Below are 16,520 nucleotides of genomic sequence, written 5' to 3' on the forward strand. Positions count from 1 at the left end.
TAAATTGATTTTTTCAATGGTTATAGAAAAATTCCAATTCGTTCCTCAATTATAGTATCCAAAAGTGTTCACAGATTGTATGGCGACTTCCCGTATATATAACGAAACAGAAAACCATCCTTTCATTCGAAGAAATCCCAGGTGTTGAAAGAACATTAGTCCTTTGTTTATCACTCCTTTATACCTACCCAAACTCAATTTTAACATTCACAGTCACCTATTTACAAAACGTCCAGGATCACGGTAATTCATGAATTCCATCAGAATACATCTAGAAGAACTTAGGCTGAAATCCATCTAAATGAAAATGGCACACTTTCCTAATAACGTCCTCTTTCGATTTCCATAAATTTACAGTTTCCCCGAGAAGTTTCTTTCGTGAAATATTGGGTATACAAAGTAACACAAAGCGGGGACCTCGATAATATATGTCTGGGGCATCCAATCATTACGAAATACCTGACGCAATGAAACACATACTGCTACATGACATTTCATTCTTCTACAAAACAAAACAGATGGAAGTTTGCGTTCAATCAGAGAGAGCTCTTGTTTGCATTATACCTTGCACTTGGTAAATCGAAGGGAGATATAGTGTATTTACTTAAGCAGCGGAGTAATGAATCGTTTTCAAGTGGCTGTACCATAGGCGTACATAATTGAGTCAGTTGAAAAGTGTAAAATGTAGTTTTCATTCAAAACATTCAATGATATACAGCTTTTCAAATCTAGGAAGACTTGAGAATTGTCTCTCTCTCTCTCTTTCTCTCTCGATTTGATGATCTTCTAACGAACGCATATCTAGTGGGCGGGACCACAACGGAATTCAGAAAGCTCTTCGTACTTTTGACAAGCTGTCACTTATCTCAGAAATCTTTTTATAGTTGTATGTATACTGTGAGTAACGAAAATATAAAACAATCGCAATAGTAATTCATAGATTTTTTTCATCAAATACTCAAATTATTTTTGTTTTAGAATTTTGATAAAAATTTTCAATACTTTGTATGAAAAATAAATTTTAATGTATCACATACCTGAAAAATTTACCTGAATAAATCAGGTTTACGTCGCAATTCGATCCGATTCAATAGTGCTTCATTGCTCTACTTTATTAGCTGAAGAATATGAATTGATGATGAAGCCTTTGGGTTTTAATTAGTGTTTTTATGAGTAAAATGATGTTACAACGTTTCCTTACTCGATTCTTGATCCTAACCCTAGAACACTTGGTATTTTGTGTCGCATAACATAATTGACACGTGAAATTTGTAAAATTTACGTACCTAGGAAATTCAAGATGGAAATATCTCAATTTTCTAATAAAAGCCTGAGAAAAGTCACAAAAACGATTTAATAATGGAAAAATAAAATAATATGACATAAAATTATGGTATGACCTTGGTAATGACCAAAATAAAAAATTATTATATTATATTATAAAATATCGATTAAGTGAAACACTTGGGACAAATTCTGATTGTGTGTTCTCCACAAATTGGTTTATTGCACTTGGGACAAAATGTTGTGGTCATCTTTTTTTTCTGTTGAACACAAGTGGCAGTATTTTCTTGGACCTTTTTGGTTTCACACTACTACTTCTTCGTGATCTCCTTTCTTCTCGTCTTCTTCCAATAATTCAGGAATAACTTTCCTTAGGTCACATTTCATGTTGAGTGTATTTTCCATATGTGTTTGCTGAGGCTTCGAAAGTTTTCTTATGAAGGTCTATCATGAACAAATTTCTTTTAATCGGCTTTCCTCAATATGAAATAACATTATGACAATAAATGATGAAGGAGTTTATGATAGCCATGTTTATCATATTGTTAAAAAAATAATTTGGCCACCTTTTTGTTTTTCTGTTTCTGGTCGAAAGTATCAACTACGTGTATTATTTCTGTTTTATGGGTGTCATTATTGATTACTGTTTTTGCTGACAGCTGACGGTGTTTTTTATTTTTTATGAGTGCTGGTGGAATTTGCGGCTCATTTTTTGAATTGTTCCAGCTATTGTCCATAGGTACATTGTGATTTGATCAATAAATTGGTCTTGTCAATTTACCCAAATAAGGACAAGCATTTATTAGATATTTATTAGAGTTGAAGTGTCATTCAGTAATAGCATTTTTAGTCCATATGTTGAGGGTTCATTTGGAATGTACATTCGAATAGGATATTTGCCAAGAAATCCAGCTAGTTGTTCGTCTATGATCTATGGTAACATATGAACTGGGTTTGAATTTGGTCTGGAATACTTCGATAAATCTCTCCCAGATTTCGGATATAGGAGCAAATACTGAAACTGCCCTTTTTTCAGCCCTCGTCGTCTTATCATCAAACCCTAGGAAAGAGGTTAAAAAATCAAACCACACTTTACTCATAGTTGTCCTATAACGAGTGCCACAAAGGGTAGAATCAAACATTATTTTAAACGACAAATGTTTGTCCTTCATTGTCGCAGCCAGTATATAAATGCTCAATACTGCTTTTAGTTCATCTACATTGGTTTCTGATACTTTCTTCGATGCGACTTTATATTTTTTATTGACGCTATTGATTTCTTGATTGGTGTAGAGGATCCAAAATATGTCTTGCTTCGAGGGTGGGACCTGCCTTTATATGGTCAACATTTATCGCAGGTGTTTTTCCCGTATTCTCAGATTCAGTAGTCCATTTATATCCATTTTTGCATTCCATAGTTTTGCCTTCTGGTACAATAATATAATCGAGGTACTCTTCTATTGTTTCCGGAGAACGCTAAAAAATATTGAATTAGTATTGAGAGAAAATCCCAAATCTTGAAGAACCGAATTCCGATGTGTGTGAAGATATGTATATCACATTTTCAACTATAACTCAACAGTTGCTGCAAACCTGAGCAAGATGGACCTGTAACGTCAGATGGTTCTACTTTTGACTTTTTAGTAGATTCAACAGAATGACCGGCATTCGGCTCTTCACAAATTCTCATCAAATCTGCATATATAGAATTCCCAGGCTACATCTAACATGACCACGTAGGCAGCTATAGCTACCTGCGTGACATCCGGGTCCAGGATATAAATACAAATAGAGATTTTATCGAGTGTGCATGATACAAATCTTCTAACTGGAACCACAAATGTGCGGTTGGCTTCTGTTGTTGACTCCGTGCGTATGTGTTGTTTCCTGCTTTCGGCAAACAAGTGTTGCCCATCTTTACACTTGGCTGCACCGCGCTGATGAGGCCAATAGCCAGAAACACGTGTCCGCGGTTTGCCCCCCTTTTTCGGAGTGTTGTGTTCACGAATTGTTTCATTTTTGATTTGTATCAAGCACACTCGATAAAATCTCTATTTGTATTTATATCCTGGACCCGGATATATTTATATATACAGGGTGTTTCAGAATTCGACGGACAAACTTATACCACGTCATTCCTCTTGCAAAATGATAAAAAATGAGGTAGGACATGTGTATCCGGAAATGAGCCGTTTCAGAAATACAGGGCGTTGAAGTTACAAAATAAAAAGACCCTTTTCGTCGTAGCTCCCGGACTAAAAGGAATAAATCAATGAAACTCAGCAAATCGATTAAGAGCTAGAATGTGCTTCCTCCAGTGGTATGTTTGCTTCAGAGTAGCCAGTGGCGTTCCAGCGGGGTAATAGCTTATATTTCCCCCCTTATTTTTTACGCCACTGACTTTATATCCACAATCGTCTTTTTTTTGAATTCCTTGATCAATTTTACGTAAAAACCAAATAAACATTCACTATGAAAAAACCAGTAGTTTTCGAGAAAAATTGAGTTGAACTGATACGTGCATTCTTATATGGGAATAATCGATTAAAATAATCGAAATTCCAAAACCAAAATTATTTGAACTCTTTTATGATTTTACCATTAATTCAGCGCTTGCAAGTGATGGTAATTATTGTGGGTTTTCTATCATCGTACCAAATTTTGTTATGTTTAGCATATTGTAATGACAAATCATAACTCTTGAGGCTTATTTTCGTGCTTGTCAATAGATTTCATTGTTGAAATGTTTTCATTGTTCTCAGATCTTCGAGTGACTTTGTGATCTGAAAAAAAGTGACCCCAAATAAAATTTGCGATCATTCGGAATCTCGACTGAGTTAGGCTCCAATAATCCTAAAATAACACCATTATTCTGGATTTTGGGAAAATTATTTTTTGTTCACAATTATCCTGTCTTTCCCATTCGTGAAATCACACTTCTCTTTGTAGAATCGTAAATATCTTGAAGAATATTCATTAATAAGAAAATGAAAAACATTCTCAAAGTATACAGTGTTTTCAAATTTTCTCAGATGAAGCCGAAAAACAAAATTTTACCAGTAGACTCTAATTATACGCCTGAAAAAAAGAAATGTATTTGGAAGAAGTCAATTTATTTGAATAACCATCTGATAAGATCTTCGCTAACTCTAGTCACTAAATGAAGTTTTTTAAATAAATGAAGAAATGGAAGTTGTCTATTTACAGCTAATAACATAACTCTTAGTTGGATGTCGGTACTCATAATTCATCTTTGAGTAGAAATATCATGTTCAAAATATACCTTCTCTACACATATTTTAGATAATGTGATAAGAAACAATACTGTTGAAATTCTAGAACAGTGAGTCATAATTACGAATTTCTTTTTGAAATTTACATTGAAAATTCAAATGTGCTTTTGAATAATAATGAGAACATCTGATGAATAATCAATAGGGTAATTGTTCGAAATGTTTTCCGTCAACACTTATACACGATCTGCAACGGCGCAACATAGAAAATCGCACTTTTTCAAATGATTCTAAATTTTCGGCAATCGTTATCGATGCAGCTTGAATGCGGGCGACTAATTCTTCTTCGCTTTTTAGTTCTGTTTCATAAACCAGTGACTTCATATGACCCCAAAGAAAATAGTCAACAGGATTCAAATCTGGTGATCTGGCAGGCCATTTGTGGGGTCCACCTCGACCAATCCAATTGTCACCGAATTTCCGATTTAGGTACTCTCTAGCAGCTAACGAAAAATGAACAGAATCACCGTCGTGCTGAAACCACATTCCATTCCGGATATTCAGAGGAACATCTTCTAACAATTCAGGCAATACTTCTCCCAAGAAAGTGCTATAATTGTCCCCATTCAAATTATCTGGTAAAAGATAAGGACCAACTAAACGGTTTTCTACTATTCCTGCCCAAACAATCAAAGAAAATTTTGTTTGATGGCCATGATGATGAATAGCAAAAGGATTTTCCTCGGCCCAAATATGGCTATTGCGAGAATTGAAAATACCTTCCCTTGTGAATTTTGCCTCATCAGTGTATAACACTTGCTTGATAAATTCCGGATTATTTCTCCACATACTTAAAAACCATCGAGAAAATTCAATTCGATCTGGATAGTCCTCTGGTTTCAGTGCCTGAACTTTTCTCAGTCGATATGGGTATAACTGCTGTTCATGCAAAGTCCTCCAAACAGATGATGAAGACACATGCAGCACTCTAGCTATAGATCTACTACTTTCAGACGGATGTTCAGCAGCATAGTTCAATATCTCCTCTTCTGTGATATAATTTCTTACAGTTCTCTGTATACCTGCATTCCTTCTGGTAATTAAAAAACTTCCTGTTTCCCTGAGTCTTCTGTCCACGTTTTCGAACGTTTTCCAATTAGGAATTCTATTTCTTCTAGGAAAATTTTCACGATACATTCTTTGTGCCAACCTTCCATTTCGTCCCGATTTTCCATAAATAAGGTGCATGTCCGCTAACTCTTCGAATGTAAAATTTATTTTTATTATACGAAATACACAAACACTTTCTGACAGCTACGTTAACTTGGAAGTGTCATACGAATCTCATTTCATTTCCACAGCCCCCTAACAAATTTATTGTTGTCAATGAATAAAGTAATCCTCATTGCTTAGGTGGATCAAAGATTGTTATAAGTCACGTGAATGTATTCTGAAACTATTCAACCAGTGGCTGAAGAACTCGAGAATATCGGTACAGTTATCTAACAAAACTATAATAGATATGCCCAGGAAACATTGTAGATGGCTAAGGTTGAAACAAGTAATGGTATTTTGGTTAATCGATAAAACTTGGATTTTTACCCAGTGAGAGAAGATAATTCGATAAAACATTCTGAGTTCAGTTTTGCCAACTATTCGTAATTGTCTTTGAAAATCGTTTGGATGGAACATTTTATTAAAAAATAAATCTCGAGGTAAAGCCATTCAGTAGGTCTGCGGGCTCACAACATATCTGCAAAAAAAGTTGGTAAAATGGTAGAAAATCCGCAATATGTTGCCGAAGTGAATAATTTTTCAAGCACACAATGAATGGTAGAATGATGAAAGAGTTCAAATAATTTCGGTTTTGGAATTTCGATTATTTCACTCGATTATTAATATTCCCTTATGAGAATGCACCTATCAGTTCAACTCAATTTTTCTCGAAAACTACTGGTTTTTTCATAGTGAATGTGTATTTGGTTTTTACGTAAAATTGATCAAGGAATTCAAAAAAAAGACGGTTGTGGATATAAAGTCAGTGGCGTAAAAAATAAGGGGGAAATATAAGCTATTACCCCGCTGGAACGCCACTGGCTACTGATACTGAAGCAAACATACCACTGGAGGAAGCACATTCTAGCTCGTAATCGATTTGCTGAGTTTCATTTCTGTATTTGACAGAATTATCGACATTATTGCTTGATTTATTCGCGGGCAGGTGGCGCTGTACATAACCTCCTTGATATATCGACATTATTGCTTGATCTATTCATGGGCAGATGGCGCTGTACGTAACCTCCTTAATATAATTCGAACTCACTTCACATCTATTTCTTCATTTGAAAAAAGTATTTTTTTTATTAACACGCGCCCCTGTTACCTTATTTGTAACCCTCCTTTGCGCGCCTGCTGCCTTGGACTTGGTAGCTGATTTTCAGGCTCCCTCTCCGGAATCGGAAAATGCCAATGGTCATTTTATTAAACAATATCCGGCTGATTGATCCCAAAGTTTAGATAAAATAAATATAGTTTAAAAAGACTGAAAAACACGCTTTTTTAGCATACGAAACTAAAAAACGAAAAATGAATATAGTTTGAAAAAATAAAAACCACGCTTTTAAAGAACATCGAACTAAAAAGTTAAAAATATTATTTTTGAATAAGCTTAAAACAATAACAATACATGTAAACAAAGCAATACAAACAAACATGGCGAAACCCACTGAAACCGAAGTTGTGCGTGGGAATTTTTAGTTGCGCAATGCATAAGTGATGTGCACGAGTATGGACGAACAATGACAACGTAGATATTTTATTTTAAAGTAAAAACGAGGATTATTTATTTATTCATGAGTATATCATGAACAATGTCTCTATCAGTATTATATGTATACATACTTTTTGAAGATGGTTTTCATCAGGTTAATATTATTTATTTTATGAATGTATGTTTTGTACAGATCAGGTAAGTAATTAAAAATTTTTGCACTGTGGTATTTGTAAGAGTGTTGCCCAATTGACTTTTTTGTTGCGTTTAGTGCGAGTATTATAATCATGACCGATTTGCTGAAGAGATGTTTTATTTTTGAAGATATACAATATTATATCATAAATATATAACTGTCGTACATCAAGTAGCTTTGAATCTCTAAAAATATAATTACAGGGATAGTCATTCTTTCTATTGTATATACTTTTGATTATTTTTTTTGTAATACCTCAGCTTCTTCCAGGTGGATGTCTTATGTGCTACCCCAACTGAGTATGGCATATTGGAGCCTAGATTGTACCAATGCGTAGTATATTATTTTGAGGTGATTGATATCGAGAACGGATCTCAAGTACTTGAATTTATTCAATAAACATCTCAATGATTTAGTTATTCCTTTAAAATATTCATTCCATCAGGGATGTAAATCAATTGTGACTCCCAGGTATTTAATATGGTCTGTTCTTAGGACTTCTATTTTTTTTCCGTGGTTATTTATTATCAATTCATTATAGTTGGGTAGTTGATTTTCGTAGCTTGCAAAGGGTAAACATTTTGTTTTTTCAAAATTGATTTTGAGTGACTTATGATCAAACCAGTCTTTCAATACATTAATTTGGGTTTCAACTTTAATTTCCAATTTTTCCCAATTATCACCAGTATATATTGTATGATGTTACATAAAAAGTTATATTGATAGATTATACAAGTCAGCATCCAAGCCTATTAGTTTCTTAGGTCTTATGAGGAGCGTCGCAACCTTTGGAGCTCGCCAGAAATACAGTTTACTAGCAAACGACCGCTCTTCTAAGGGTTGCTTCTCTCTACTTGTGCCTCGCTACGCTCATGTCATAGGTGGATATTTTAAATCAAAATGTTATGACAATATCGATTGTATGTAATAAACAAACATATTCATCAGATCTTTTCAACTGAATACCCAAACGCACGTTACTACAGGTAGAAAATGACCGAACACTCATAAAATCTTTTGTTTGCAATACAAAAATTAGATTATCCCTGTGAAGTATTATAAACTTACTCATACCAGCTATCAGAAAACAGAGTATAGCTACACAAAAGGTTAGGATTTTCAGAGCACTAACCATTTGGTTTCGTTTCCACTACTTTGTCGAATTATTTCGGATGAACAAATTGATGATGCTTGAATAAAGATTCTTGAACCATACTGTAAATGTATGCAAATGAGTAGCTTTTACTTCTTTCATTCATTTTTCAGAGCTGGGAAGCCCTACCGCCGGATACAGCCACATTCACCCCGGATATCACACCTCTCATACTCTCAGCGCATCGAGACAACTACGAGATCATAAAGATTCTGCTGGATAGAGGAGCCACTCTGCCAATGCCGCATGATGTCAGGTGAGTGCATTTTTCACACAGAAAGGAATGTCGTTGGTACCTTAAGGAAAATATTCAGTATTCTCGGTATCTACACAAAATAGTTTTCATCACAACACATTTGCACAGGTTCCTAAGTGTTTGTGTAAGCCAATTGGAAAAAAATAATTATTATAAATAAATAGTGTTCGATTGGTAATTTCAGTAGCAAATTTTTTTCAATGTAACTTTTTTTATGTAATAGTGACCAATACCAAATTTCTCATTTTGAATGCAGCATCTTGTATATGTGTGAATTTTTAATTCTTCAGAATAATCGAGACATTTTATGTAGCACGTTGAAAAGTGGTACTTCTTCAATCGTCAATTTCAACTTCTGAGATTTTAAACAGATATTTTCAAAACGTGATTACCGCCAAATAAAAATCAATCGATGACGAGAGGTTGTGTAAATAATGATACTCCGACGAACCACATTAATATTTCGTACTAGAACACATACATGTAATGATAAAATTAGAGAAAGTATATTCTACATATACCACGCCTGAGTACGCTATTGTATAGTGTATAGTGAAACGAGTTGCGATTTTACAATACACGTACGTGTATTCTAAATTGATGGAGGACAGACACTACTGTAAGAAATCTTTAAAAATGATGAGAAATGTAACATTCACTCTGATAAATATGATCTCATGAATACATTCAATTGCCCAAAAGCCAAAATCATATTTTCAATAAATTTATTATTCAACAGTTTGTGGGTTGGTAATGATTCTAGTTATATCCGTGTATAAACAACCATTTGTTTCAATCATAATTCAGTATCTAGTAAAAATTCAAAATGAGTGATAACGATCAACAAATTTTTGCTATCCCACCAGATATTATCTAACAAGCAAATATTGCGACGAATAATTTGCTGCCAGCAAAATCAAGAGAAAAATACGAATATAATTTCGAAAATTTCATGAGTTGAAGAAAGAAGAAAAACATAACATTTTTTTCCGAAAAAGTTCTCGTTTATTTCGAAGATTTAGCAGAAACTTTGAAACCATCGTCATTATGGGCAATTTACTCAATGCTGGTAAGTACCCTGAATATCAAGAAAAATGTGAACATCAGCAAATATTTCAAATTACGTGCCTCTCTAAAAACCAAAACTGATGGTTATAAACCTAAGAAATCGTCGACGCTTTCCAGTTAACTAATATAACAATTCATTAAGGAAGCTCCAGATGGCAAATATTTGTTTTCGAAGGTATCACAACCTCACTTTTTCCTTCTATCGATTTTTTATGAAATTTTTGCAATAATTTTTGAAATACTAACACAACATAAAGGTTGAAACTGAATTATTCAACCTCCTCAGCCAATAGCCAATTATATTTGGCAGACGCCTCTAAAGCAAAGCCTACTTCCGTTAATTCTATGAACTATAACAGTCAAGCAAAAGGATTTGAAAATATTTAAAATATTTTACAGACCAAAAAATACCTGTTCGCAATTATATTTGACATTATCATATTATTTAAAACTCTTCAAATTTATTCATTCACTCAAAAAGTGGAAATTATGTTAAGTAGTCATATCACAATCAAGCAACACAATTTCAATATATTTCTAGGTTGCAATGATTATTGCTATTTCTGGAGCATGCCGTAAAAGAACTGAAAGATATGCAAACAGATCATATTAAAGTTATTGGCCAAGAAAACTATACATCAAAGTGCCGGACACAAAATCTAAAACCGAAAGGTCATAATATTGTGTTTCAATTTCTATAATATTTGTAAAAAGTACATAAACTTGAGACCAAAAAATGTTGATAAATAACAATTTTTTTTGGGCGACCAACCAAAAATTATTGCCAAATTTTTTCATTTCGAAAATTTAGAAACATATACTGGACACTGCTTCAGAAGATCATCTGCAACCATCCTAGTTGATGGAGGGGGTGACATAAAGCTCCATGGTGGCTGGAACGTCAGACCGTGGTCGAAAGTTATGTAGATAATTCTTTGGCATCCATGAGAAACACATCAAATGCACTCATAAATAGTATTGAAAACATTTGTATTCCCACTGTTTCAAAACGGAACAAGACCGTCTTCCTCTCACATCAACAGTGAAATATCATCAAATAATTGCAATAATGTAATGTAATTGTAATAGTGACAAATGTACATAATTATAACAAAAATGATGATGAAATTTTTAAATCATTTAATTGTGTTCTGACTGACTGAATAAATCAGTTTATTATCCAAAGCCATAATCTCAAACAAATATATTTTTTCATTTCTTTTTACGGTCAGTCGTAGAAAAAGTATAGTACGCACCTCGAGGATAAGGTCAATTACGCGAATTATCGCACTAGGCTAACGCCCCGTGCTTACAATTTTTCGCTCGTGGGTAATAGGCTTATTATCCTACTTGGTAAGTAATATACTATTTGAATTCTCATCAAGAATCGGCTAACACCATTACATATCAAAACTGCTTTTTTATCAATTGTCTCTAGGGATATAGGCGGCAAAGAAAACTTTTCTTGAGGTAAGTTATTAACTTCCATTTATTTCTGTGTTTTATTATTGTAAAAAATAATCTGTAGAATTGTTCCTCTATGCATTTTTGTTGAATGAACCATTTTCCTGATATGCAGTAAAACAAAATTCAAATGACTATAACATCAACAACTACAGTCATACAGTCAATCAACAATATTTTGCGTTTTAGACTACATTGAACTATTAGTACTTTTATATCAATGTTATTTTAATAATCCAAATGAAAAAATGGATATTGAGTGTGTTGTAGCGAATTTCTGTTATTAAATATTTTTCATTATCTTAGTTTCTGCAATATATATGAAAACAAAATTGTTCCAAAGGTTTGAAGATATGTAGGTAGTGGACATGGAATATACCGAATCAACGATTTGAACCTGGATGATAAAACCAGCAGGTATAGTTACTCAAAAGAAAGTCAAATATTAATTGAAAGGGGTATATTTTAGGAGAGATTAATTTTTGGGAAAGAAAGATTTTGGATTTCTACTTTTCTATCTTTATCCAGAAAAATTTGAGAATCTTCCAAAGAAAGGAAAAAAACAATTAATTTCAATTTGAACTCTTCACAAAAATACGTAAATCGTGCAAAGAAGAGATTTCATACACAAACTGGAAGAAAAACCTGACCCTAATTTTCGAGAGATTGGAGGGTATGATCATTTCACGTTGATGTGATGTGAACTGGCCATCAAGATCGGTGTCATTTGACCTCCTTATAGACTTTTTCTCGTCGGTCAAGATATTGCTATTTTTCACGTTTAATAGTTTCAAACATGAATCCTTCAAAAATATTGTTGCATTTCTGCATTGTTTTACCGGTTGCGATACAACATCTGGATTTGCCAAAAAACAAAAGAAGAGTATCGTGAATTCATTATTAGACGCTAAAAATTTGTCAAATTTGGTTAATGTTTTTATAAGAAAGATGCAAGTGAAGAAGATACAAAACATGTATTATAATCAATCAAATCTATTTATAAATGTAATAATGAAAAAATAACACTTAATCAATTAAGATTTCAAAAATATCAATTGGCAAAAATTAAATCTTTTTTTTTTGGCAAACCTCCCACTCACAGAAAGAACATCAGTCAACATTGTTACAGGGCATATTATCAGCTTTAAACTTGGTTGGGTAACGAACTGACAGCAAGAGATTGGGACTGGAAGCAACATCAACGTGGCATCAGGCCCAAATTTACAGAAAAAGAGTTTATTCCGGAAGTATTGTTTAAAACTATTTGCTGCAGCTGTGAGACTGGATGTAACGGTTTAAAATGTGGCTGTGGAGAACATGGTTTAAAATTTTATGATTGATGCGGCCGTTACTTGATGAAGATCCATAGTAATTTCTGAAACTACACCTCACGCTTTGATCTCCACAAACTTTATTTGCAAAATGTGATTTCAATCACTTGAAAAAGATACTGTGCTAGCGAAACTTGTGATATATTTTTCAAATAAAGTTTGTGGAGGTCAAATCGTGAGGTGTAGTTTTTGGAAATGGTTCAAAATGCACAAATTTATGCTCAAATTGTCATGCTTCTGAAATTATTTTCGATTATTTGCATTTTCTGAGAACATTTTTTATAGTAATGTATATTTTTTACACCATCAGAAAGTAGATATTTCAATGAACAGAAAGCAGAGCGACTTTTTCAAAAAAAGGTGATATTTTGACGAGTGAATTTTTGATTGAAAGTTAGGGTGCTTTTTTGATGTTAAGTCAAAATAAGGTGAAAAAATAAGTATTTCGAATCAAATAAATCATAGTGTATTTGGGACATGAAAAGGTACGTTTTCACCAGATTTCGTATTGTAAATACAAAAGTCGTAGATTTTTTATTACTCACAACTTCATCATTCAACCTTTTTCCATAGGACTAGTTTTGCCGGAAATCGAGATAAAACCACTCGTCTTACGTACTCGTGGTTCATAATGGTATTTGCTCTCTTGGTATTCCTAAATTAGTTTTCGTTAGAAAACGAAAATTCATTGATGAAGTTTTGAGGTCCTGTGAAATTAATTTCGGTGAAAAATTGACTGTAACATCATTTCATTGTGAAATGTGAAGCAACTGGCCTAAATGCGCAATAAGCGATTGGTCGAAAGCATTTTCAGTAAACATTGGTCGAGAATGCAGCTTTCATCGCCAATTTTATTATGAAGTTTACTCTGGAAATTTCCTACAATCGAATTAGGACTCCAAATTAAAGCGTTGTCATATAGAAATAGGGCTTTGTTTACAGCTTGCGGTTTTTGTAGGATTCGTTTGTCAACCACTGAATTCTCTAGTGATTAAATTGATTTCGCCCGTTGTAATTTGTAGAAAACTTTGTGGTTACTTGAATATGACTTTGTTATTTTGGTCTCTTCATTTAGAAACGATGATATATTCTATACAAGAGAGTGGGTTGAACTGTTACATTTAGTGTCTCAATGTTCGACAGTTTCAGTTCGTTTTCCATCATAAGTAAAATCTACTTGAAAAGTCGAATGAATATCTCCTTCATTTTCTAATGGAGTACACGTTCATACAGACACTTAGTGGTCTGATGATTTAACAGAACAAATCTGAACACTGCCAATCGTAAAGTTGGAACAGAATACATTTTTGATCCTTCAACAATATTTGCCATGGCACAGATGTACTAGCAGCCAAAAAAACAAAAAATAATTGAATATTCGATATCTTCATCTGTCAGCAGCACTAGTATCAGAATCACAACAGAATCACCGACTAAATGATATAGAATATAAGAATTACACACTGTACATACACAAATGGAAATGAATGCAAGTACACGCTACAGTTCAAACTAACAGTGTATTGAAATACCTTGAAGGTTCTTTGCTGGAAAATAATGTAGATGCATCAATTCATAAAGATTGTGGTACGCAGACGAGCACAAACAGACATGGTGTGCAAATAACAGCATTCATTGATACTCATGACCAGGAGAAAATGCCAGTAAAAGCAAATAATGAAGCAGAAGTTGAATATGTGGATGAAGAATCAACTTACAAGGATTTGGGTAATGTCAACTCATTTGAGGGGATTTCAAGAGTCTTTTCCGCGAATTCAATTATTGAAAGTGACTTGAAAATGCCTAATAACACTAAGTAAAATATTAGTCATAGGGGATCAGTATGCAACAAATTTTTCTTTTGCCAATTACCAAATAAAAAAAATTCTAAACCAGAAATGGAACTTTCATATATCACAAGTGAAATTTTTAACGATACACTACAATACGGATATAAAGATCACGTAATAATTTTGATTAGCACTAATAATATCAGTAACAACAGACTTTTATACCTTGCATTGAAGCAAATATTACCCATTAGTAGATTCACAAATCTGTTACATGTTTCAGAAAGACATAACTCTTCGGATCAGATTATAGTCAATTAAGTGAAATAAATAAATGGTTATAGAAAACGCAATACATGCACTTCCTTAAGGTATGTAATGTAAATATAATGAGAGTATGGGTAGCAAAATAATAATACTCAATAAAGTGGTTAGTTTTCTCTCACTCACAAGAAGTAATATAGTTCTTAGGTCTATTGAACTTTCATTTAGTGACCATATGAATATTATCAATGATATTATTTGCTATTTCAAAGAAATTAAATTGTATATTATGTGCCTCTTAGAGCGCCCTTTGCAGATGTATTGTTATTTTTAGATGGGTTAGAGTTAATTTTAACCGATTTACAGATATACTCAGATTCAGTTGTGACTGGAGATCTCAATATATAGATTATATGGATATGAATTCACCGACCACCCAAACACTTCATAATCTATAAAACTCTTTCAGTTTGTACATGCATGTTAATTCATATACTCGCATTTCTCAATATTCTTCGTCTTGTATTGATTATATTTCGAGTAATTTTCACTTGGAAAATATTAAGTGCACAGTTATTTCCTCAGGATTTTTAGATCATAAAGCCATCAAATGTACCATAGATCTCGATGTTATATAAAGTAAGAAATAATCATAAATATCAAAGACTATACAGCAGTGCGAATTATAATAGGTTCTACTGAAACTGTCTTGAACTTGACTGGAAAAACATATTATCCCAAAATGATCCATTCCTTGTTTTCCATAACCAACTCACCAAATTGTTCAACTTGTCGTTTCCTCTTCAAAAGATCAAAACAAAAAATAAGAAGCCTTGGATGACGCAAGGAATTTCATATTTTAATAATTATCGGAGAATTTATAGGAATACCATCAGACTTGCTAAATAAATTTACTTCAAGAATAGAATTGCTAACTCACACAATAAAATGAAAGAAAGTTATTCTATCATGGATGATTTGAGAAATAGTACCATAAAGAGGAGAGACATTGAAATACTAATCAGTTTGGACGATATAAATGGATTCTACTGTTCGATTGAACATAAGCTCAGTCAGAATATTGTGGTACTATATGACCCACTGATTAATTTAGAGAATGTTGCAATCAATGAATTTCTTCAATTGGATTATACGAATATTGATGAACTGTTTGAAGTTTTTGGTGATATAAGGAATAAATCAACATCTGGTTATGATTAAATTTCAATCAAAATTATTGAAAATCTTCCAATAGAAGCGCTCAGAACTCTGTTATCACTATTCTTTCATTCAGAAATGGCAGGTTTCCATCCTTTCTAAAATTGTCGATCTTTAGAGTTACCTTTGTATGAAGGTAACTCTAAAGATGATCCTTCAAATTATCGACCAATATCTCTCATTCCTACTTTGGCAAAAATAATTGAAAAACTATTTAAGAAAACACTCAATGAATTTCTCCTTCGCCATAATATTAAAAAAAAATCATTTTGGATTCCAGAGCAACAAGAGCACACAGAATGCAATATTCTTTTTCCTGTTTGAGGTGTATTCCAATATGAATGATGTAGATCAGTTCTCGGTCCCATATTGTTCCTGTTGTATATTAACGATTCGAGGAACATAAGTATAACTGGAACATTATCTTTTTTCGCTGACGACACCACTATATTGTGGCATAGTAAAGGTATAGATATACTCAATATGACAATAG

General features: G+C 33.1%; 1 protein-coding gene across 2 annotated transcripts in view; it reads left to right on the forward strand.

Annotated features, from left to right (window-relative positions):
• Positions 1–16,520, forward strand: part of Trpgamma (Transient receptor potential cation channel gamma) — a 369,660-nt gene that overhangs the window by 225,397 nt on the left and 127,743 nt on the right. For both annotated transcript variants that reach the window (XM_074169989.1, XM_074169988.1), the window contains one exon: positions 8,750–8,892. In XM_074169989.1, the coding sequence (XP_074026090.1) occupies positions 8,750–8,892 (143 nt within the window). The remainder of the gene's footprint in view (positions 1–8,749; positions 8,893–16,520) is intronic.

This window comes from Leptinotarsa decemlineata, unplaced genomic scaffold (assembly GCF_025532065.1).
Source record: "Leptinotarsa decemlineata unplaced genomic scaffold, Ldec_3_MD MMD2_P_RNA_scaffold_6, whole genome shotgun sequence".
Lineage (NCBI taxonomy): Eukaryota > Metazoa > Arthropoda > Insecta > Coleoptera > Chrysomelidae > Leptinotarsa > Leptinotarsa decemlineata.